This window comes from Dermacentor andersoni, chromosome 10, assembly GCF_023375885.2.
Source record: "Dermacentor andersoni chromosome 10, qqDerAnde1_hic_scaffold, whole genome shotgun sequence".
NCBI classification, from domain to species: Eukaryota; Metazoa; Arthropoda; class Arachnida; order Ixodida; family Ixodidae; genus Dermacentor; species Dermacentor andersoni.
In genome coordinates this window covers 86,543,074-86,568,864 of record NC_092823.1, presented here as the reverse complement: position 1 = coordinate 86,568,864, position 25,791 = coordinate 86,543,074, and the positions used below count along the sequence as shown (strand labels likewise).

The following is a 25,791-nucleotide window of genomic DNA, read 5'->3' as shown; positions in this document are numbered from 1 at the left end:
TACCGCCGAGCTGAAGTGCTCATAACAAACTTCAGTTCAGATCGCAAACATCTTAATAAGGGCGCGTTGGTCGCGTTCTTGGAAGACGCCGCAGAAATAGGCAAAACACGTATATTGTTTGATTCACGTGAAACATCAGAGGTGGTTAATGACTACACAAAATGTGAAATATACGCCGCCCTGCCGAAGCACAGGCAGGAAGGCCAACGCGACCATCTTCCCAAATATGCGGAATGTTTCCCCAAGTCTTCGAAGATTCGACAGAGGGCCACTATAGATGAATTCACTACCGATGAATTCACTACCACTACCGACGAATTGGACACACCTGTCCGTTGGAGTCCGTACCACGTTTCAGCATGAGTACGACGCAGTCAAGGTGCAAGTTGAAGAAATGCTTCGCGACGATATTATCCAACCACAAGTCATCACTCGTCATGTTTGAATAAATGAATGAGTGAAACAACTGCAATATATCACATTTTAACCGCCCGATTTGAAGATCTTTGACATTGGATGTGGTCCAAGTGACAAGAAAGTAGCTCATGACATTCCCATTTTTAAATCTGGTCACTCATGTAACGCCTTAAACTACAGACGAATTTCATTAATACGCACGTGTTGAAAACTTCGTGAAAATATGCTTTCATCCATGCGGACAGGGAGCAATGCTGCAACACATGCTTTGGGAATGCGCCAGCAACAACGGTACTGAAGCCGCCGCCGTTCGCGACGCGTCCATAGCCACAGCCATTACCAGCGTACAGGAAGCCTCGAGCTTCCCGACGCCGCCCCGGCTGCGTATTTCCAACTGCTCGTAGGTACAACGGGGCGTGGAACTTGCGGAGACGACGGACGTTTGCGCGCATGCGCGAGTGAGAGCGGGTGCGAGAGAGGAAATGTGGGGAGTTTTGATTCTTGAAAATACGACTCTGCCTAGGTACTACGGAGGAGTCCCTTGGGGCGCGGTGTATGCGCTTGTCCCTAGGCGCGCCGTGCCGGCAGAAGTCGCGGTTGTGCTGAACTTAGCATCGCAAGTTGGCGGCTCGACGCAATCATATTTAATCGATCATGTTTTTACTAATGAAAACAACGTGTCATTATTTCGCATTATTGGCGGCGCCTCCAGGACACCAAAGCGGCAACGGGGATATCAAAGCTAGAAGCCGGACTGGTCCGTGGGTTGGGGCTCGCAGAGGCCTGCGCGTGCCAGGGGAGTATAAGATCGGCTGTCCGCTATCGCGGACAGCCAATGTTTTATGCGAACACCCCCAGGCACGCTTCGGCCTCTGCGGCCCCAACCCACGGGCCGCCCGGCTTCCAGCTTTGATCCCCCCGCTACCGCTTGGGTGCCCCGGAGATCCTGCGCCGCCTGCTTTAATATAATCTCAGGTGCTCTCCTGAGGCCTCCGTTTGCCGGTTACATGTGCCCTCCTGGAGCAGTGCTTGTAAAAAATCCGATCTATCGTCGCGACGAAAAATTCGACCCGTGACTTATAAAACACCAGTCAGAACATTGTCCCTTCAGACACAGCGATCACCAAGCGGCGTCCGCGCCCACTGCCTCACCGCGCGGGCAGCCAGCGGCGGAGCGTATAAACCAACTCGACCGAACTCCGCAATGCCGGCATGTCAGGGGACAAACGAATACAACGCAATCTAAGAAACCTCCTCCGTAGTGCCTAGGCTGAGTCATATATTCAAGGAGCAAAAGCCCCCAGATTTTCTCTCTCGCGCCCGCTCTTACTCGCGCCTGCGCAGAAACGTCGAGCTCCGTCAAAAGTGGCACGCCCCGTTGTAGCTGCTAGCGGATGAAAATACGCGCCCCGGCTGTGGGGGCACCGGGCACCTTCTACGTTGGCGTCGCCACCGCTGTCAGGAGTCTCTCAAAAGTTCAGCATTAAAAGACCAGCTCTTGGCCGTCTGGCAAGCCGAAGATGCAGCCCGAGTCCAAGGACTTCGAGCCACCTACTGGGGCCACCACAAACGAAACTACCGGACCGCTCTTTTTAATAAAATTTATTTTCTTCTTCCACTATCATGAAGTTTCTAACAGAGCCTAACTTTTTGTCAATAAGCATAAATTTCTACACGGTCGGTCCTTTGAAACACAACTCTGAATTCACTCTTCATCACTCTTCATTCTCTACACAAAGTTGGTGTTATATGCGGACGTCGCGAAAGCTTTTGACAAGGTTCCTTCCTCACTTGCGCGTAATTCAACAATAATGTGTGAATCATTACGTGCATTACCGATTTCTTAACTAGCCACTACCAATCAGTTTTTGTGAATGAACATTCGTCTTCATTAATCCACGTTAAATCTGGTGCATGACAACGTTCCGTGCTCGGGGCAATTTTGATTTCAATTTATATCGACGATGACAGTAGTGGTCCGCGCGTTCCACACTCAGATTATTTGCTTATGATTGCGTTATTTGTAGAGAAATTACTGGCCCTATGTACACTTGATATTTACTATCTGATTTAGACGAGCTGTGAAAATGGTCTAATGTGTCGCAAATGGAAATTAACGTTAATAATACAAAAGCCATTAGATTTACGACAATCGCTAACCACATGTTATGCAACTATAAATTAAACAATATGTCTAAAAGCTCAGCCGTGCGCCTGCGCACACACCGTGCGCCTGCGCGACTTGATAATCAGCTTAACGTGGAGCCTATCTTCGCCCGAACTTATCTGTCTTTTTGATAGCAATTATATGGACACTCCAGGCGGATTTCTGTCGTCGCCGTCGCCGTGAGGTTCCGTATGAGTGAAAGCGCGTGAGGGTGCGTCGGCGAACGCGGTTCAATCTCGAGTGCGCCAGCGAGGATCGCGGCCCGGATGCGTGCCCTCTCGTGTGAGGGGTGGGGCGAGGGAGGAGGGACCTTCTCTGGCGGCTGCTACGGTGCCTCGATGTGCTCCTCGCTCGCCGCTCTTACAGAGTGGACACAACCGCGGCGTCTACTACGGCGTTGGCCACGCGAATTGCAGACGCCGTAGGGACGCGTTGCCGGCGCTCATGTGTCTTGCAAGCGGTGTGCGACCTGGCTAAAGTGCGCGCCCGCGCGGGCCTCGTCTTCAAAGCGATCTGTGATCTTTGTAGAATGCGCGTAGTGCCGGTGGCTTCGTATGCGCTGTGCGTTTGATGTTTTGTACACGTTGAAGCGGCATGTGCACGGCGGTCAATTGGCTCACGGCTGCTGCCGCGATTCTTAACTCCAGCGTTTTCACAGATAGTCCGTTGTCATCGAGCGGTCTGTTTTCATGTTTACCTGTACGAGCGTGACACCGTGCTGCTTAACTTAGCTAAAACACGTTGACGGGCTAGTTGGTCTGAATCCATGATAGAATGTGTAAGCGCGACAGAACAAAGACGCAGAAAGAAGCAGACACACAAGGAGAGCGCTCTCTCTGTGTGTCTGTTACTTTCTACGTCCTCGTTGAGTCACGCTTACGCATTCTACGTTAATTTAGTAAGCGAATGTTTACAAGTTTATACGGCCGATAGTACTACCCTTACTTCGTACAGCTATCTACTAATTTCCGGTCGCATTCGGTGCTTCGCTTTTCCGGCGGAACTACATATTTTATTTTTTTCACTCACGCCGACTTTTCGCCATCCGTCAGTGAAATGAGCACCCGGCTCACATCGCTCGCAGTGATGATCGTAACGCATTTGTAAACAGTCTGAAATGTATTTACAAAATGCAAACTTGTCTTTGTTAATGATACTTTCAAAACATTTAGCATCTTCTTTACGCATTGCAGATACATTACAAAAAGTCATTCCCGCTGTCCTCTTGAAGGCTTTTCTTGTAGTTCTCATTTTTGGTTATTGCATCGGATGTATTCCTGGTTACGACTTATTTGTAAATCATTTCGGAAGTGCTTCCAGTTGCTGTTCTAATTAATTGCACATTTACTGATGATATGCAACCTTAGTTTTGTTGGAACTCAACGTTTGCTGTATTTATTTAGCTTGTTTTTATGCTTACTTGTGTATGTTAAGAAGTTGCGCTGCCCTCCTTTATTCACGTTTGTGTCCCCCCTATTTAATGCTATCGGGCTTTGGGGTACTTGAATAAATAAATAAATAAATAAATACATAAATAAATAAATAAATAAATAAATAAATAGGTCGGATACATCCTGCCCACGTCTCTTACATCACCGTTTGGCCGCATTTCCCGTGTCCTACAGACATCCCTTGCATGTCCGCGAAGGACATCATGTGGACACGCTGCATACACTTCACGGACATGTCAGGTACTTTTGAACAGTGATCGCAGCGCACCCTTTAAGACAGATGCAACGGACACTACCCACGCATCTGAATACGTTTTGTGCAGACGTTACGTGCGCACACACGTGTGAAGAAGTGCAGCATACTTCAATTATTGGGGTTTACGTGCCAAAAGCACGATCTGATTTTGACGCACGCCGTAGTGGGGGGGGGGGGGGGGGGGGAGGCTCCGGAAGAATTTGGACCGCTGGGGGTTCTGTAACACGCAAGTAAGTACACGGGTGTTCTCACATTTCGCGTCCATCGAAATGCGGTCGCCGTCACCGGGTTTCGATCCCGCGACCTCGTGCTTAGCAGGCCAACACCATAGGGACTAAGCAACCACAGTGGGTGCAGCATACTGCTACGCCTTCCGCCAAGCGCAAATGACCTATTGAGTTGAAATGTTTAAAGTCAATTGCGTCAGAACATTTGTAAAGTACGACGTACACGCGAGCCGCAGACGCGATAGCTTTGGATTGTAATTCGAACACGCGAGCAAACAAAATTTTGTAACGAAGACTGAATTGGAGGACGAGTATTCACGCGCATGCCGTAGAAGGCGGATATGTGATAACCTTGGTTCAACCGTGGTAGGATATGCCAAGCACGTCCATGTACGATATCCTTAAGACATTCAAGATATCTGAAACTGCAAGTCCGGCGGAGATGCTATTGTTCTCCTAAATGACGCATGGACATTGGGGCCATGATACGCATGTCCTACGTACGAAGAGTCTTCACTGGGATGGCCCACGACAATTTGTAAGTCGGCTTATGTCTGGGCTTACGTTGGGCTTAGATGGATTTCTGGCATGTGTTACACTTATGAAACTGCATATTCCTTGCCGATAGCAAGCAAGCATCCATCCTTCTTTCTGCACAGCATGTACAGTACAAAATGTGCGGCAAAGCAGAAAGCATATTCATTAGAAAATTTATTTCGAAACAGTTATCTTACAATATTCACACTACACACTGAAGCTCGCGCCGCATAACCCTGTGCCCACACACTCGAACAAATCGATCACTGCAACCACGTTAACAAAATATGAATTTCCCTTTTAAAGAGACTGTGTTAAAGAGACTTGAATTAAAGGCAACGCTTGGTGCTGCTGAAATTTGTGATTAAGAAAACAATCATACGAAATACGAAACGACGTATAGGCAAACAAAAACATAAGAGAAAAGGATGTAGGTAAATCGAGAGGTACACTGGTTTCGGAAAGGCACTATACTGCAATCAACGAAGCAATGAAAGAAATCATTATTTTGATCATAAAGTAGAAAAAAAAAACGCACTGGTCAGTCCAGAAAATTCTCTAAATTATTATTACGTCAAATATTACATAAATTAGGCGCTTGCGAAGAAGCCTCATGCTGGGTTTGAAAGGGGCAAAATGTCTTTTGAATGTGCCTGATACGGTGCGTTGGCAACGTACTTTGGCAGGGCGTAGTTCGCACTTCGCCTACTACCCTGTCACAGCCGGCCCTGGAGAATGTTCCTAAAGCAACCTCGGTCCCACGTATTTTGGCCAGTCATGTACGGACGTACTTGGCAAACAACATTGGCCCAAATATACACCTTCTATGGCTGCCCACTATCGTGGCCAGCCGATATCCCTCCGGCAGTTTTCTAGTTGTCGGCCGTCAGCCAATTCGCTTAGGTAATATATCTACGTGCCTACTCTGAAACTAGCGGTCGGAAATAGACGAGGTGGCGCCACTAACATGTGCGAGGGTTCTCATTAGGGTGCCGCCGTTGCGCTTGATAAAGGGCTTCTATTGCTTGAGCTGTTAGGTCGGACGGCTTGGATGTGTTCAGCAGATAACTACCTACCTATACACTACCTTTCCAAACTATTTCAATCTGTGCAACACCACTTTGTGCCCCTTCAATGAGCTACCACCATTCGTTCTTCCCGAGATTCGCTTGACAAAAGAGTACCGCTGAATATATATGGACACCACAACATTGACACGCGAGCAGATATCGATCTTGGCAGTATCGTAAATGTTAAGCGGTGACAGCCACACACGTTCCATTGCACAATGCTCAAATTTTGAAGCATCACTTGGTTGCCGCAAGTTCTTTTAGACGTCCTTGCTTGGGAAATTATTGCCTATTGTACTTGATTGCTAACATTAGTACTTCAGTTTCGCTAAAGTGTATCATTTTTCCATTTATTTAGTGTTGATTAGTATAGGAAATTGGCCATAAGAGTAACAGCCACACATGTATGATGAAATCTGTACAGCCAGTTTTTCATACTGCCCAGCGCATGCTCTCATGCTTACAGATCATTCTCCCAGAGTTAGAAAAAAATCGGACCATATATTTGACTAAACACTTGCGCAGGAACCACATCCTGAACAAAGGCCTAAAGACCCTCAGCCGAGACCTGGTGTACTGCTCGGCCGCCGTCTGGCTGCTCATATTCCTCGCTTCGCTTAACATACGCACATTCATGTGGGTGAGTGCACCTCTCCATGCCCATACCATTGGGATGCCAGTGCCTGTCATACTCTTAGGTAACTGCAGCTACACCTGTATACCTAAAAAAATCAAATCACCCCGAACATAAGGCAGCCTGTTGGTACATGAAGTTAAACAAACTCTATTGATAAAAGTACTTGATACTGAACAAATTTGTGCTGTTTATTGTACATTAACTGTAGGGGCGTAAATATAGGCTCCATGTAAAGAAAACGACGCTTATAAGCATCACACCAACTCTTTATTGAAGGGCAGGCGTCAGGAGAGCACACTTTCTTCACTGCTTGGGTAATGCGCAAGCAATCAAGACACAAAGGCACAATTTGCCCGCACGTTATTTTATCTGTTTATCCTAATTAGTTATGGCGTCTTCATACAGAGGCACAACGCACTTTTGAATGCTTCGATCAGTAAAGGCCATCAAAATTAATAAATATAACGCTGGATGTAATGACTTCTAACTATGGACGCGCGGGTAGACAGCGCACATAGAGCCACAAGTCATCTGGGATCGGTCAAACTTTGCACATGCCGCAGATTTGCACCAGCCAAGATATGCCGCCGAGTCACGTCATGCGAAGCCACGGCTGCGCTGAATTATGGGATACGTGCGCTCACCTGCCCCCCCTTCTAGCGGGGGTTTGATAACATTACCGCGCAATCAGCTCCCCGCGCACCTTTGCGCGCGCTTAAACGTGGCCTCCAAGACCAGGGCGAAGACGGCGCGCATAAAGCCGTCGTCCATCTCTGTTGACCTTCGCAAGCTTTCGTTCCTACCCTCAGCTTGCGGCGGGTGGGCCCCGTTATTACCGCATTTGGACTTGATAACGGTACATCAGCCGACGCCGCCGGCGAACATCTGCTTGAAGTGTCCCTATAATTTCTATTGTAATAAAAGATACACTTGTTCTCAAGAAAGTTCCCGTACATTACAATTCTACTAAAAGGGTCCGCATTAGCGATAAGTCGACCGGTCATGGATCTAGCAACGTCTCTTTCCAGCTGGCTCTTACACATAGAGTTCACGTTGGTCGCTCGAGGACTATTCAGTTAATCTTTTAATCATCAATAATTTATCAACCATTGTTAAAGCGTACGACGAAAGGATTTGGACAGGGGTCCTCTAACACAAAAGCCCGATATTGAAGTCATTACGGCACTCACGTGTGGACGAGCGGAAGCACTGCAATCGGCCGCGATTACGAGTGCTTCCAGAGTCTTACTTTCTGCATTAAAAGTATAAATTGTTTTGCAATTTTGTCCCATTTAGACCCAGATAGGTCGTAATAAACGCAGCCACAAGAACATCTGAAGCTCCAATTACAAAGATATACAAATGCATGCAGTATCCATCATTTCCATCGTAACTCAACGATTCAGAGTTCGTTCGAGTAATTCTAGGAAACTCTTTTGCCTTGGGTGACATTCACGCAAAAATGTCACCCTAGCCATGTCCAGTTAGGATGACTAAGGGCCTACGGAGATAGCAACTCTGTATTTCGTGTGTTCAGAAATAAGCATTTTGATGGGAAGTTTTTTAATGGAAGTTCCAAGCCCGTCCTCGACCCACGGCGGCATACGGTGGGAGTGGTCATCATCAAAGGCCAGTCAAGTTAGAGCCGGTAACATAGCCTTCGTCGAGGCGCCGAGGCGCCGAGGCGGCCGTTTGACCCGGGGCATCGGCCACGAACCGCAGCCGGACGCCCGTGTCGTTAAAGACGGCGTAGCATGCTGGAAAGTGCGTAAGGCATAATGGAGAATATAGAAGTACTATAAGCTCGGCTTTAACGAAGCGTTCGAAGATGCTCTGGTAACGCCAATGAATCGTATCAGACATTGTGAAACTTTTGCGCACTCTACCGTTTTGGGCAGTGGCAAAACAGTCCCGTAAGATTTTTGCAAAGGGGAATGCAGAAGCGTTTCGAAAAAAGGAGACAGGAAAGACGCTCACTTGCAATAAAGTATATCTTCAGAGACAAACCCCCATGAACGTTATTGCGCATGCGCTGTCGCCGAGAATTGTAAAAAAAAATTAAGGTTTTTTTACATATAAAATACGCCTAACAGCGTCTGTCCCGTCCTCGTCTCGTTTTTTCCCAAGGCTTCTGCGCTCGCCTTTGGAAAAATCATGTCAGGACAACTAGCCAAACAGCTTACTAAAGTCCCGTAAGACATCAGAAGGTCGTGATCATTCGCTAACTCATCTTCGCCTTTTTTGATGTATAGGTTACCAAATCTGACTTACATCTGCGAAAGCTCTATTTTGATTATTCGATTCATTGACCGATTGATTAACTCTTGCGCGGATGCCGCATTTGTCATGTCTGCCACGCACAGCTTCTTCGACTGGTGGCGCCCTCCCCCCTGGTGATCCTCACCCTGTTCCTGTTCTTCACCATGCAAAAGAGCGGCGCCATACTGGGCATCTTCACCATGCTTCATGTGCGCGAGAACGCCTTCTACGACCTCAACCTGTGGCACAACGCGGCCGCCGACGTGCTCGGGTCACTGGGCATCGCGACGGGCGCCATATTCGTCTTCGGCAGCTTCAACCCGCTACGGACGCCCTTACGAGGGTAGGTGCAGCACGGCGCCTCCTCCTCCTCTCATTGCGAATGCGACAATGTGGACGCACCACGGGGACTTTCGCCGTCGTCACCGCCATCGGCGTCGCCGAGACGTTACGTACAAAGAAAAGTTGCGGTAACATCACGGCCGCGCGCCATGCGCCGTAGGTGCGAGGGAAAGAATGCCAGGCTCGGATAGGGAGACAGGCATGGTAGTACGCATCTCCGCTTCTGCTACGGACTTGGTTGCGCATTGCGCGACTGATCGTGGCAGGGAGAGCCCTATCGTGAAAGTAATCTGCGGTGGGTTCGGAGGATAACCAACCAGTGATAGCTGATCGCTTCATGTGGGCTGCGTTCTCGCGCCCCTAGTTCGCGTTGAAGCAAGAGAATGCACGGAGGGTAATTCACTCGCCGCTGCTACCGCTCTTGATTACGTCAGCATTTTGAGAGAGGCTCTCCGCAGCCGTGGAGTCAAATGTGTTCATATTTGCCGGTGCCTGTGCTTAATAAACTCGAATATTTTTTTAATCTGAACAAAATGTTAAAAATCACTTCAGGAATTTAGCAGAAGCCTGCTTATTGAACTGAAATACTCGAACAGGTACACACTACTTACACTGAAAATTCAATACGCGTCATTGAATAATTAACAAAATCTTACCAAATGCCCTTCAACTAAGTATTTTAGCACGCATATAGCAATACATGAATTCAAGCCAGTCATATCGCAAGGCGCATTCACTTGGGATGAATTTTGATACGAGCAACAGTATTGAGTTAGACGCAGTCAAACGTGCCGTAAAAAGGCACTGTTGTTGCACTTACTTCTTTGACCAAATGCATTTTTACGCGTGGAAGATAGAAAGTTACTGGAACACTAAGGCATTTCGTCACAAATTTGGGAGTGTATATCGTAAGTGGTGTCATCTTCAGAACTCGTTCTAAGTGGCTTCAAAAGTGGCTGGCTTCAATTTGTAAACTGCAAGATATAGCTCAAAGTAAATTGAACTGATTTTATAAGGATATGCCTTTAAAAGTGACAGGCTTAAACTCCTAAACTGCTCCATCTGCTTCAGAGCTAGTTCAAGTTTGCTCATTGTTCTAATATACACATTTATTTTTGATGCAAACAATGTCTGCCTTGGAGAGTAGTCTAGCTCAATAACTAGATTTGTGATATATGTCACGGGTGGGTTTGAAAACTTCTATAGACGATGATATGAAACACTTCGTAAACGTTTCTATTAATTTTACCTCCTTATTGAACCACAGGATTAAATAATAATTGATATATTGACTGATTGATTTATTAAATGAGCAAGAGGCTAGCATAATAATACGACCAAGCTTTCACGTATTAAAGGCCATACTTATTTCTCCGCCCATGGAAACGAGGTACGAAAGCGAGTTTTCGTTGTCACTGCTGCGAGCTCTTGGTGAAACGATGATTGTCGTTTTGCCTTTAGAAGAAACGTGGTATTTCGCTTAGTATAGATCACGTAGTGTCCACATAGTGCGAGCGATGATGACTTTCGTAGGGAAGTCGCTCTTGACTCCGAGAAATAAATAGCACAAAAGATGAGAACAATTCCCACTGGTTAAAAAGACCCGTGCGTGAATGTCGCGAGCAACTTGCGTTAACAGGCGTGAATACCTTGCATGTTTATACTGGCCTCACCAAAATCCCCTTTTATGATCAATCAGTAAAACTCTGGCGGCTTGCGTTTGCACGTGCGGTGCCTGTAATATTGCAGCATCAAATATTGCTGGCAGCTTTGCAAAACATCTAAGGTAACTTCAGCTAAACAAATCAGACAAGGAATTATCTTTACTACATTGAACTAGACCTAGTTGCCAGAGTGAGTCTATTTGGTAGGCTTAGGTTCCCAGATCCTACATGCCTCGACAACTGCAATTCTGCGTTTAGGATATGAGCGCTACGTTTTGTATTGCAAATGTGAGTTGGTAAATATTTAATAAATAGCCTTCGATATTCACACTTCTATTGATGGTAACTATCTCCGACAAAAAATCTGACCGATCTTCTTGAAGAATAAAAAAAAAAGTTGTGATTTGCGTGTCTTCGATTGGTTAGAAAAGCGTGAAAATGACAAAGCATTACAATCTGTACATAGATGTAGAGTCAAGTGGGTTTGTTCTGGTAAATCATGTCTTCTACCTTCATAATGCTACATACTCCGTGTGCTCGCATAAGCATGCCTTAAGCCAATGTGGTGGCCTTCTCCAGTTGAGAAGCTATCCCTGCTCAAACAAACAGAAAACTTTAATGCAAGCGCCACAAGTGTTCACTTGAAAAGCACAGCATTTGAAAACGTCCGAGCCTCCACAAAACCGGCATCCTTTGCGCGTGGTGCTGAATCGTGTGGTTTTCAAGCATCTGCAGGCGTAGTTTTATATGCGCGAGCTAATTAGATGCACTACAGCTAATGGTGTTAGGTGCTTGCAAGATGCATCATTGCACGCTGTGGAAATGAGCTCACGAAGTGGTGAGGACGTGGAGTGAGTGCGCTGGTCACACTAATAGCTTCAATTGCAATGAATGACGAACAAAATTTCACAAGCAGGCTTTCCCACACATCTCATTTGTTTTACCTAAGATGGCCGCGTTCCTTGTATAACCACTGTTAGAGCTGAGACACGAATTTTAAGAACTTGAATGGTGGAGGGACAGAAAGCGGCAAGAGCGATGCCACCAGCCCGCATGTTTGCGCCTAAATTATGATTTTGCCTGGAAGGCCGCCATTATAGTTAGGTCCAAGGAGGTCACGTGAAATGCACGCGTAGGCTTCGCGTAAAAATTTTTCGTCATCGTCATCATTAGCATATATTTCTGTCCACTGCACAAGGAAGGTATCTCGCAATAATGTTCATTATCTCTTTAAGGCGCTAGCTGATTCCAACTTGCGCTAGCAAATGTCTTAACTTCATGACCTCTCTTAATTTACAGCCGTCTTCCATTGCGTTTTCTTCCCTTGCAACCCATTCTGTAACTCTAATCTTCTACTGGTTATCTGTTACATCGCCTTCCGAGCTCCATTTTTTCTCTTAACGTCTACTAGATTATCGGCTATCCCAGTTTGCTCTCGGACCCACGCCGCTCTCTTCGTGTCTCTTACGTTACGCCTAACACTTCTCATCCCACTTCTCAGCGCATTCCTTAACTTGCCCTCGAGTTTCGTTGCTAACCTCGAAGTTCCTGCTCCATATGATAGCGCCGGCAGAACGTGTAGAAAGAGTAGACTACATACTTTTCTACGCATCAAGCTTACAGCATCGTAAATATATAACTTCGCAAACACAGGGCAGGACTTGTTCTTTTGTCTTATTGCGATATCAATTATACGGACACTTCAGGTACATTTTAATTGTCGGCGTCGCCATGCTGTTCCTTATTAACCCTAAGTACTAGAACAGCATGGACGTGCGCCGTGCGCTGTGGGTGCGAGTGAAAGCATGCAAGGGGGAGCCGAGGATGGCGACTCGATTGCGCGCGCGCCAGAGAGGAAAGCGCGGAGGAAGCTTGCCGTCTTGCATCGCGAGAGATGCACAGGAAGGGAGGAGGGCTTCCACTCAGGCAGCCCCTGCGTACGACACGGTTAGCTCGGCCGCGCGGGCCCTATCTTGAAAGGTATAGCGTCTAGTTGCGCCAAAGGTTGATAGCCTCATGCACGTTGTGTTCTCACCGTTTAGTTCGCGCTGAAGCGCGAGACAGCAGGAATATCAAATCGCTCGCTGCTGCTGCCGCTTTTATAGCGTTTTGACCGTCATTGTGCGCTCATCGATTGAGAAGTGCTCATGTTTGCCTGTGCTCTCGTGACGCCATGCTTGGTAATTTAGTTAGTAAGCGAATGTTCGCGGTTCAATATGGCCGATAGAACTACCATCCTTATTTCGTATAACTGTCTAGTAGTTTGCTATCGCAATCGGTGCTTCGCCTTTCAGGCGAAACTGCGACTTTTTGGTGGCAGCAAGGCCAATTGGCCTTACATATGTGCTGAATCTCACTTTGCAATCAGTATACCTCATGTGCGTGCGCCTTCACCTCGTGCATTTGTGTTCTTGCACGGCTGAGTTTGCTTGCCTCGGCGCGAGAAAGCGTATTGCCCGCCATGGCGCTGTTACCGCAGCGTGGTGCAGAGCGTCATCGCAATGGACATCGCGACAAGCATGGTGTCGGCCTGCCTCATGTTCTCCGTGCTGGGCAACCTGGCCTTCGTGACAGGTCAGGCGACGGAGACGTACATCGAAGGCGGCTCGACCAAGATGTTCTTCATGCTCATCAGCGAGTACATCGGAGAGGCCAACTACCCGCAACTGTTCGCCTCCCTGTTCACTCTGACTTTGCTCCAGCTGGGACTCTGTCAGGCGGTACGCTTCGTCCATGTTATCACTTAGACAGCCAAGTTTCTTTGTGGATAATTACATCAAAATTCATTGAAAGGAAATGCGAAAAATTCAGTACTTCTTGTGGGAACGTGTTTGTCACAATATAACAATTTTTGTTTGCTGGTCGTATTCATTTGTCATAGGAATTACAGGCCTGTAATGACATTGAGTCAACTTCATTTGTACTGTATTCATTCCCTGCAAACTAATAGAGCAGGTTGAGTGCGCCTTGAGGCTCACACCAATGCTGTAACACCCGCAAACGGTGACAATATTGTTGAGGCTGGCAATAGTTGTCAACTAGCTAACGCAATTATGTAGCGCACAGCTGCCTATTCGATAACTGTTGCAGGAGTATTTTTGTCATATAATGCAAGTAGTCATATAGGACGAAATCACTTGTTACAAATATTGACATATTGTAGACAACATATTATGTAGTTAAAATAACTGAAACATTTGTTACAAGCAGATGGGCAGCTCAATATTCAGGTAACAAACTTCTGATGCAGGAAAGAACACTAATTTACAGCTACGTGACGAAGAACCACAACTAATTTCTCGTCACACCTTGTGGTGCACCTGATTAACAACAATTGCTTTGCATTACTCTGTGCATCCACATGACTTATCCTATTGTTGGTTATCACATGGTTACGCATATCTTCTCGTTGCCAAACGTAACACATAAAAAGTAAGTTGTGTCTCTTTATGGAAACACCGTGATCGAAAAGCATAACGAAATTAGAATGTGCTAAATTGAAAGCGTGCACATACGGTGTGATGTGGGAATCTAAATGATTCGAAGCTTGTTTGAGTTAGCCAGGCAGCAGCGGTATTGGACGATGTTGATACATGCATATTGCGTGTTTCTTGGAGCCGATGCGCATGGGCGCCCCCACGAAGACGACTAACGCTGTCTGGCTCTAGAGCTGTCGGCTGAACTGGTCAGCGCTGCAGTAACATTTTGTAAATATACTTTGTAAATAGTCTCCAGTCTTATTCCTTTGTTCACGTAGCAATATGGTTACGGCCTGATCCCCTTTAGCTGTTAACTCTCTGCATCACGAGGACCAAGGTATCTTTTACCCACTTCTAGAAAAAAACAACACAGTTAAGGTAACTTATAGATGTCATATGAGCATGAAAATGACGTTAAAGGATACCGAGTCATGTAGAGACTACTTAGTAAGTGTCAGCAACTAATTATGTAACAAATAAATCGAGTGTAAGAAGCGCTAACCGAGTCTAATGCGAGTCCCTGTGTTTCTCTCGCCTTATAGCGTGCCGCGACTTGGTGACATCTCACATAGCGGCCGCGATCTCGCTTAGATTGCGTTGAGCGCCCGTGTTCGATAGATGAACGACTTGGGAATACGAAAGAAAGTGGGTTGCGGGAGTGCTCAGGGTACTTATGAAGGAAAAACATCGACTCGCAGTGGACGCAAAGAACTAGGAAACAAGGAACTAGGAAGTATGCGACCTATGCCGGTCGCGCACTGGCACGCTGAAAACGCCAGTTTTATGATAAACTGCAGGATTCGTAGCGGGAATATGCTACCGCATCGAAACATAGCTGTGGACGCTGAAGAGACGAAACGCAAGCGCGCCGAAGCGGCACGTGCCAGCCACGCCAAGAAGACGGCCGACATTCTCGACACCCGTCTCGACCAAGTGCATGATTCGTATCATGCCCACCTGGAGTCGCAGAACATCGGGGTGGGTTTGGCAGCCCCAGGTGAAGAAAGTCGCCCGACACATGCGTGGCTGTAGAGACTTTCGAAGAATACAACGAGCGTCTCTTACGTTGCCAAATAGAACGGTTGGAATCATCATAATTGCGCATGAAATACGATACGATTGAGCTAAGTGTTAGGTTGATAAACACGAAAAAGAGACAATTATCACAATCATAAACAACATCAATTTGTCGACATTGTCTTCGCAGCGAGCGTTCGTAATTATACGTTTTCCTCGCTTCAGGGAAATCGAAGTTTACCTCGTCTTGCCTCCACGTAGGGGTCATTGCTCCCTGTATTTTCTTGCTAGCGAGGTGGCTGCCCGACTGGGGCGCCACCACAGCCATTCGCAAACCTACTTTTACTTTAGAATAAAGCCAGTCGACTCACCGCTCTCAACCTGTCAAAACGTGTATTGCTTGCCTCCTCTAAACCGAGCTGCCAATAAGTGGTCACCCAGGCCACTGATGTTGTTTTTTTTCAACCACTAGCTATGGACGACGCTGCTCCTACTCTTGCTGACAGAGAGGACGCCACTATCACGTCTCCTATCACCGCAGAGATTCAGCTTGTCAGCTTTTGGCCCAATAATCCTCGAGTTTGGTTTATGCAAGTAGAGGTCTGTTTTCAACTCCAGCGCATGACTTCGGACTCAGCAAATACCTGCACATCGTCACCGTGCTGCCCTACGACGTCGCTGATGCCATAGACGACTTGGTAACTGGTACGCCTTCAGTCACTGCATACGACGACCTGCAACGCATGGTCCTGCAGCACTTCGAGCCTTCGAAACAAAGTAGGCTCCAACAGCTCCTCTCCGAGGAACTCTGCCAACAACGACCATCACAACTTCTGCACCGGATGCATCACTTACTGGGCGAGCCCTCTGCAAATGAGAGCCAGCTTCTAATTTTGCGCGAGCTGTTCTGCAACACCTCCCACAGTCCGCACGCATGGTACTGGCGGGTTCCGACGAGACGAGTCTCGATCCGCTAGCTGCACTCGCTGACCGTATATGGGACTGCTCGTTTTTGGCACAGCTACCTATCGGCGCTGCAAGAATCAGAGCCAGGATACCGGCTCTAGGGCCTGGAGGAAACAGTCTACCGCCTTACCAGTGTACTGAAGAAGCTGACGACTGGTGGCAACACTGGCAACCAACTTCGGCGCAACCATTCACCTTCACAGTCTCGCAGCGCATTTAGAGGCTCGCCGTGGCAGGTGTGCAGTTACCACCGTCGCTTTCGCGAACAAGCAAGTCGCTGCACGCAGCCCTGATTGTGGACGGGAAACGCACCTGCCAGTCGCTAACGGTGGTATGCGGTGTTGGCCCTCGCGCAAGCCGCCTAGTTTTCGTAGTCGACTGCATCACCAGCACCCGCATCCTAGTCGACACCGGAGCCGAGATGTCTATCGTTCCCGTCACTGCCGCAGATCGCCAACGCGACAAGTCCACACCCACACTCCACGCAGTAAACACTGCCATCGCGTCGTATGGGCTCCGGTCAATAACGTGAGACATCGGACTCCGGTGCTTGCACAGATGGGTGTTTGTGACCGCCGACGTCAGATATGCCATACTGGGAACGGGCTTTCATAGCCATTTCAACCTTGAAGTGAGTGCTCGCGATGAGCGCCTAAAGGATAACGCCACATTTCTCCATGTACTTCACTTGCAGTCCAACCTCGCTTCATCTGGCATCCGTACGCTTCGGCAGGTCTCAACGTATGACAAGATACTTGCTGAGTACCCGCAACTCGCGAAGCCCCGAAACAATGCGCTGCCCGTGAAACACAAGATGACGCATCATATCGCCACCACCGGCCCACCTATTGCTGCGCGGCCACGGAGGCTCGCTGGACGGGGGTTGGAAGTCGCCCATCATGATTTCCAACACATGCTTCAGGTCGGCGTTATTCGTCCTCCCTCAAGCAATTGGTTAACCTCTCCATCTGGTTCCAGATCAGGACACTGGCGAATGACAACCTTTTCGGGATTACCGAGCTTGGAATGCTATCATTACTCCGGATCAATATCCCTTGCCCCATATAGATTACTTCGGCGCTCATCTCAGAGGAAGCACAATATCAGCAAGATCGATTTCACGAAGACGCACCACCACATTCCAGACGGAAGCAGCGACATTGCGAAGACAGCAACCACTACTCCATTTGGCCTGTTTGAGTTTGTCAGTATACCTTACGGCAAACATATCAAAGGTTCACGGACGAGGATACGGGCGGACTCCCATTAATTTTCGTCTACCTTGACGACATTCTCGTTGCAAGTCGCACAGCCGAAGAGCACAAAGAGCGCCTTCGCTTTCTATCTGAGCAACTGGATGAATGCGGCCTGGTCCTAAAGCCACAGAAATTGATTTTCGGAATTGAAGCCCCTGGATTTTCTGTGCCATCGTATTTAACCCAAAGGCATCGAGCCATTGGAATCACGGTGAGGTAATCGAGGTCTTCCCCTCTCCAACCTCTATCCGAAAGTTGCGCGAGTTTCTGGGGCTCTTAAATTTTCAAAGGCGCTTCATGCCATTCTGTGCGCAAGTTCTTCAGCCGCTGACCGGGCTGCTAGGTCGCGACTCTAAAAAAACCGCCTACCTTCCTGTGGTCCTCGGAGCATGAACATTCCTTCCAGGAAGCCAAACCCTTGTTGCCCGTTATCGCCATTGCCCAACGCGTCAACTCGCGTTATGGTAGACGCGCCGACCACGGTAGTGGGTGCAGTAATGTGCACCCACTACCTGACAATGGACACAACCGCGCACGTCTTTCTGCAGCGCGGTTTCCACCATTGGCGTCTTCCTATGAAGAACACGTTGGTGTGGTTTTGCGTTGAGAGAAAACCTTCAATATTAACGTACGCTGCAAAGAAGAGACAGATTTGCGCGACCGCGTGAAACCAGCCTATCTTGAACATTACCTGTTCATTCCTTCCGCCATTTACACCTAAGGCTCCGGAAATTTAGGGGGGGGGGGGGGGGGGAGGGGCTTATATCGAGTGGCCGTCACTATGCATTGTCACTGCTTCTGGGAAATCGCATTTTACCTCGCCTTGCCTCCACGTGAAGGCAACACCTTCACGTGGAGCATTGCCTGCTCCAGAGGAGCAGAGGAGCAATGCCTCCAGAGGAGCATTGCCTGCTCCTCTTCCTTGGAAGGGAGGTGGCTGCCCGAATGGGACGCCGCTACAGCCACTCGGCAAAGCTACTTTTACTTTAAAATAAAGCCAGTCGACTCTCCGTTCTGAAGCTGCGAAAACGTGTTACTTGCCTCTTCTAAGCCGAGCTCCGAACATCTTCATTAGCCTGGACACTTCGTTGACAGTTCCCTTTTTCGTTCCACCGCTCTTTGCGAGTTTCTTACCTTCTTCTGAAACTTTTGTGTGAAGATAGAGTTTCTTCCCCGTAGAATGAAATGATTGGACAGTTTTCTTTTCAAGTCTAGGGGTAAGCTGCTGTCCGTCATGATCTGGTAATGCGTGCCGTATGCTATCCAAGCTATTTTCATTGTGCAAATTTCATTTTCATGATCACTGTCACCTGTCAGTAACTCATCTGGATAAACTATGGTATAGAGGTTTCATAAACAGAGATAACGTGCCCAAGAAATGCTGGTCAACATTTCGATATGTGCTCCTGTCTTCTTCAAAGGCAACCTTGTTATGCTCGGCGGGTTAGTTAAAGGTGACGTGTCTTGCGGTCTTTGTGGGTAGCGTCTGGCTGTAAAGGCAGAGACTGAAAAGTCGCAGTTTTGCCCAGAAGGCGAAGTATTGATTGCAATAGCAATTTAGTGGGCAGCTATACAAAGTAAGGATTCTAGTTTTATCGGCCGTATAACGTTGTAAACATAGACATACGAACTCTGCTAACAAGCATGGTGTCATGCGATAAAAAAAAAAACACGAACACATCTCGTTCGATGGTCGCCGAAACTCGCTGTCAAAACGCTGGAGGGAGTAAGCGCGGCAGCAGCGGCGAGCGAATTGATGTGCTTGCTGCCGCTCATATCAACGCCAAATAAGCGAAAACATAGTGCGCGGCGGACTCTGTAGATGTCGCAGATGGCTTTCATGACACAGCGGCCTGGGCAGGCGCATGTGGTCGACGGCGCCGCCCAGAGTAGAACGCATGTCCCACCTCCTCCCTACCCATGGCTGGCGTGGTCCACGCCGCAGATGGCTTTCAAGATACAAGCGGCCCGGGCGGGCGCGAACGGACACCCTGGCCACCCGGAGGAGAACGCGCCCCACCTACCTACCCTACTCACGCAGCCTTGCGCGTGACAGAAGACAGCGCGCTTCCTCCTTTTCGTGCGCGAGATTAAGCCGCGATCGCAGGCTCACCCTTGCCGGATTTCGCTCGCCGATACAGCATACGGCGGCCCCCGAGGATTTTATTGCGTTTTGACTTTATACAAAACGTCATGGCGATGGCGACGCCGATGGCTGACATTCACTTGGAGTGTCCATATAGTTGCTATCGCAATAAAGTGGGCGCTGTCATTTGCCATTTATAGGCATCCCGGTGGTAAGGACGGGGTTGGAATACCTGGGAAAGTGAGCGCAGGAGGGGAACACGGGAAAAAGAAGGAGACAAAGAGGGAGCGGATAGGAATCCTTTAGCGAACTTGACGGAAACTGCAGGCGTCGTAGGCGGTGTGCGTTTGTGGTTTTCGAAGAATGGTCCGGTCAACCGGTCGGGCAGGAGCAACCAAAGGGACACGAGTTGAAAAAATTACCTGAGTGGCCTAGTAGTAGGCCGACGGGAATGTTTTAAAAGTGTTAGGATGGGCGACATGGAGGTCATGGAAAAGAATGGGGAGGGAGGGTGTGAGCAGACGCAGTGGATAGGAGCGGGTTGGTCCCTGAAGGGACCTCCACCTCTGTATATGGGCGCAGGCATCTTCGCTACGGTATACAGTAGAAAAAGCATTACTCTGTGGTGCGGAGGCATCAAAAAAGCTACGTTCATCATTGGGGCTTTGAAATTTGTAGGGGCCGGTTGGTAAAAAATATATTAAAAAAGCTGAAAAAAGGGAGAGCAGCAGACGAGGCGGGAGTGGGCAGATGTACATGGGAAGAGGGCTCGTATGGTTAGCTCTATCTTTTCTTCTTTTTTGAGGAGTTATGAATACGTAGAAGCGCGGAAAGAAATTGAGTCGTTGGGGAGGGCCAAGAAAGAGCTTGAAAGAGAGGAAGAAGTGAACTTCAGAAGTGAAGGTATTTGCAGGGATAAATTGTTTCTTTTTTGGCAGGGATATGAAAATTGCGTAGTTAGACGTTTTGAGGGATTCTAGCCGGTTTTCCTTGTAGTGCGAAAACCGATACAGCCAAAGTAGTTCATAACACGTACACACATCTTGACTTTTTGCGCAGATCGTTTTTAAACCCCAATAGCATTATTTGCCTACTTCATCCGTTTTGTACCCATCCGTACGTCCGTCTGTCCATCCGTCCACCCACCCGCCCACCCATTCATACATCCTTCCATTCCAGCTTTGTGGCGTTCCACTTGTCGTGCCGTCGTCGTCCCGCCTCTTACCTCGACCCAATTACCCATGTAGTCCTATAGCGTGAGCCACTAAGCATGGTGCCGTGGTCGCGATACCATCGTGTTCCTTGCATCGCTTTCGTATCAGCTTTGCCATCCGACACTCGTCATGTCGTCATCATCACGCCATCGTCGTGATACAATCGCCATGAGTTCTCTGTCGCACTCTGATAGTGACGTTGTTGTGGTCGTTCAATCATCATTATTTGATCTGCGAGATCTGGCTCGTCATGCTGTCATCGTCACGCCTTCTACTCCGACCTAGTGGTTTAAGTTGCCTAATAGCTTGGATCACAGATTTGGGTACAGGGCCGTAATGTCATCGTAGTTACTTGCATCGTCGTCATTCAAACATTGTCACCTGACTCTCGTCATGCGGTTGTCATCACGTCATCGTCGTAACACAGTCGTCGTCATGCTGTCATGGTCAGGCTGTTTTTGTCATTGCCATCCCTTAATAATGTCATGCTGTGGTCGTCATGCTGTCGTCGTCATACTGCCTTCGCCTTTCCGTGGACGTGAATCTTTCTGCGTCATTGCGTTGTAACCATACTGTCGCCATTCAGTCATGATTGTGTCACCCTTGACAGGCCGTCATCGTCGGACAGTCGCTATCGTGCCTCCATTATGAGCCCGTCGTGTGCCGTTGTGATCGGGCCATTATCGTCACTTCAGCTTCGTCGGTTGACTTTTGTGATGCCGTTGTCGTCATTAAGGTGTATGACAAGTCATCGCCATGCCATTGTCATCATACACGCATCGTCTTCGCATTGTTTTCATGTCGTTGTCATGCTGTCATCGTAACTGTATTGTCATGCATTCGTTGTTAAATTGTAGTCGGGATGCCGTCGCGGTCGTTCCGTCACTATCACTTTAACTTTGATATCCGACTCTCATCGGGCTATAGGCGTCACACCATTGTTGTCACACCCATTATTGTCACACTGCCGTTTCACCGTCATTATCACTTTCGTATCCTCATCCCACTGTCGTCATACCACCTTCGTCACTCCATCGACCCCATTTCTTCTTCGTCATTCCATCGTAACCATGCTGTCGTCATTCAATCATGATCGTGTTCCATTGACATGCCACAGTCGTCATCGCGTCGTCGTCGCACAGGCGCTCTCATGCATCAGTTGTCATAGCGTCGGCGTCATGCCGGCTTGGCGCTGCGATCGCGCTCATTACCGCTTGATAATGAGGTTTTCGTGAGACAGATGTCGTCGCGCTATCGCCTTCATGCAGTCGTCTTTATCTCATTGTCTTGATTACGTCGTCGTCACGTTGTGGCCGTTGTAGCATCCTAATTATTTATGAATTGACATCTCATTGTCGTCATGCCGCCATCGTTGTACGCCTTTTTGGTTCCACTGATATCATTCCTTCTACGTCATTCCATCATAACTGCGTCGGCGTGATACAGTCGTCATTAAGCCGCCCCACACATGGGTGACCTTGGCAAGCGAGTGCCATAGCAAAGTTGGACGATATTGAAGTATGTGGCATTTGGCGAAGGAAAAAAGTATAAGAGTTACCACGGCACATGTTCAATAAGCGGGATTTCAAATGCATGGTTTCTCGCTACATTGGACGATTGCTACTTGCATAACTATCAACCATACATTTGTTTTGTGCGTCGAATAAATTGTCCTCATAGGGCGGTGATTGCACCAAAAGGGTACACGGTGGTTCCTAGACTACCTTACATGAAATGACAACACAAAGTTCACAGAGACTGAGCTGAAACATCTCCTAATTATTTCGTGGCATGCGACAGCAACCCATTTAATCAGCGTCGCACCGACTCGTACAATTCAGAGAAAAGGCTTGTCGCGTGCCCGTTCCTCCTCACCCGATGAAAAGTTTTATACAGAATTGTCTTTAACTTCCTATGGCCGATATTTATTGTTGTGTCCAAAAAGTTTATGATGCTTAGTTGAAGCTTACGATGTGAATGCTGTCGTTGGGGAAAAAGAATTCAGCAATGTTGCAAATTTATCCAGAGTCTCTAACCATGTCCCCGTATTATAATATGACATCTGTATGCAGTAGGTATGTGTGCGCCTTGTCTGTGCAGCGAGATAGGGAATATGTTTCCAGAGGCTCAATAAGTATGTTCGCGTAGGTTGGTGCAAATTGTGGACCCATACTTGTCTCATGTATTTGTAGGTAGCAAACGTCCTCAATTTCGAAGTAGTCATAGGTGTGAACTAATTATAGAAGACATACTCATAGAATGTTCTGCATTTTGTTTGAATAGAGTTTCTTTTTTCATCGAACACAAATCATCAGGGATTTTAATGCTGGTGTATGAGGCCATGACGTCTACTATGTCGAGAAATATACTTTGTGGTGGTGTGGCTTTAGTACTAATGTCCTCCGTAATTCTCAGTAGGTAGGGGGTATATTCTACAAATGACGGAAGTGTTTTGCGCAAAAAAATAAATAAATAATGTGGTTTTACGTGCCGAAACCACTTTCTGATTATGAGGCACGCCGTAGTGGGAGACTCCGGAAATTCGGACCACCTGGGGTTTTTTAACGTGCACCTAAATCCAAGTACACGGATGTTTTTTGCATTTTGCCCCCATCTAAACGTGGCCGACGTGACCGGCATTGGATCCCTCGACCACGTGCTTAGCAGCCCAACACCATAGCCACTAAGCAACCACGACGAGTGCATTTTAGGTAAATCATCGAGAAAGTGGTGAAGAAATGTGGACAGGCTCTTTGTCGGTTTGTTATGTATTGATACCCTACGGTATGCAGACATTAACGATGCTTACTTCAGTAGGTGTTATTTAATGAATTTTCGGAATTAAGCAAAATAATTCCACTGTTTTCTTGCTGGGTTTGAGAAATCTCAGTTCTGACGACGCTATGAATCTATTAGCTAAAAGCGATTTCTGCCTGTTGGTAATCTTGAGCATGTATCCTAATGTCGGATTGTTCTGTAGGTCTCCGTACTGTTCAGGCTGTTTAACTGTCTGGATGATTCGTGCTAGTTCTTATCTACTGGCCAGATAACTGTACATCCACCCTTATCTGCTTCTTTAATGACAATGTCCTTCTACAAACTAAGAATTGAAATGATGCGACTCTCTCAGGCGGTTGTTTTTAGGTCACTTAGCTGCCTAGGACTGGCTTATAATTTTTTAGTAACAGTGGTAAGACATGGGTGAAGTTTTACGGACTATACTAGAAGGGATACTCGGGCGAGTTGGTGGTAATTCATGTTTCGAAAAGCAACAGTGCTAAACGCACAAGGACATCGGCAACCAATACCACACTGGCGCTGACTCACAATTGAAATTTATTTCGAGGAACGTCACTTTTATAAACACCTTGTTCTTGTATGTTTAGTGATGTTACTTTTTGAAGCAGGAAAATTTATGGTTTGCTCTGGCTTAGAAGCCCGAGTGTATTATGCTCTATATGGTGTCGTCCTGGTGTTTGGTGCGTTGTTGTCTGCGAAAGAATTCCTAATGCACCCTTGGAAACCTTCAATTTATTTATTGTATTGTTTGTGGGGCGAAAGTTTAGGCACTTGCTAAGGACGCCTATTTCCTACCTGCTTATGTTCTTGAAATGTCTACCACATTAGACTGGTTAAATTTTGAGGAGACTTCCGCCGTGTGTGATGTTTCTACATTCCAGTTCACACTTGTTGGCCTCAAGGCGCTACTTGTATGGAATATTGTTTTGTGATTAGGGTTCTCCTTTTCTCTTTGTTGTCGAATGAATTTTCTCATCTGTCTTTCGGGGGAATGCTCTAAGTTTTTTTCTCTCATCTGGTGTCAGAGCTATGTTCCGAAGTTTGTGGCTAAAACTTTCCATTTGTTCTTCACAGTGTTTGTTGAGGATATTCAAAAAATGAGAGTGAGGCAGAGTTTAATGTTATTGCCAGTTTGCATGATGTTGTGGTGGGAGTGTGCCTAGAGCAGATACAGCTTTCAGTGTTAGCGCTTGAGGGATTATGCTATTCTGTTTACAATGAGTGCCTAGAAACGTCAAAAGACAGCGCTTATTTTCTTTTGAGTCTCTTTTTACAGCCAGACACCTGTTAAACGACCGTACATGACCTCACTCTACCAACCTATTAAAACTAACCAACTGAGCATAACAAGGCCGCCTTTGAGAAAGATAGGCCCATCTATTGAAACATTGGCAAACCTTTCTGACGCACCTGTTTATGTAATTTTAATATCACTGTGGGCTACTCCCATTTGTTAGCGACCTTCTTGACATAGATAAACGAAGTTTTTCACATATTCTAGTAGGTAAGAACCAATCATGATTTCTTGCTTTCTTCCCAGGCTACTCAGCATTACCATTGCCTTCTGCGTGGTAATCTTCAACCCAACGTTTATGCTTTTTCCTCTAAGGCGTTCAATCATTGGTTGCCATTCGTCAACAATGTTTGTCCACAGGACAATCTTTTTTGCAAACACTAGGTTGTTGAGATATTCGCCATTAATGCTCACTAATAATCATTCCAAGTCTAACAGTTTGAATACCTTAAGCAAGCAGCGAATAACATGGGAGAGATTGTGTCGCCTTTCTGACCCCTTCCTAATCGCTATTTTTCCTCTTGTGGAAAACTGAGGCAGGCGCGGAGTTTTTATGTATATTTTGTAAGATATTCGCGCTCTGTATATATACCCAGAAATATATGTGGCGAGGTATCTATGACAAACACATTTTTCTTAGGAAAGAGAAAAAT

The 25,791-nt window shown here is 47.2% G+C and overlaps 1 protein-coding gene across 1 annotated transcript in view; it reads left to right on the top strand.

Moving 5' to 3' along the window:
* Positions 1-25,791, top strand: part of LOC126543513 (sodium-dependent nutrient amino acid transporter 1-like) — a 57,474-nt gene that overhangs the window by 12,636 nt on the left and 19,047 nt on the right. The window contains exons 4-6 of the mRNA XM_050190627.3: positions 6,651-6,765; positions 9,126-9,364; positions 13,507-13,747. Of these exons, the coding sequence (XP_050046584.1) occupies positions 6,651-6,765; positions 9,126-9,364; positions 13,507-13,747 (595 nt within the window). The remainder of the gene's footprint in view (positions 1-6,650; positions 6,766-9,125; positions 9,365-13,506; positions 13,748-25,791) is intronic.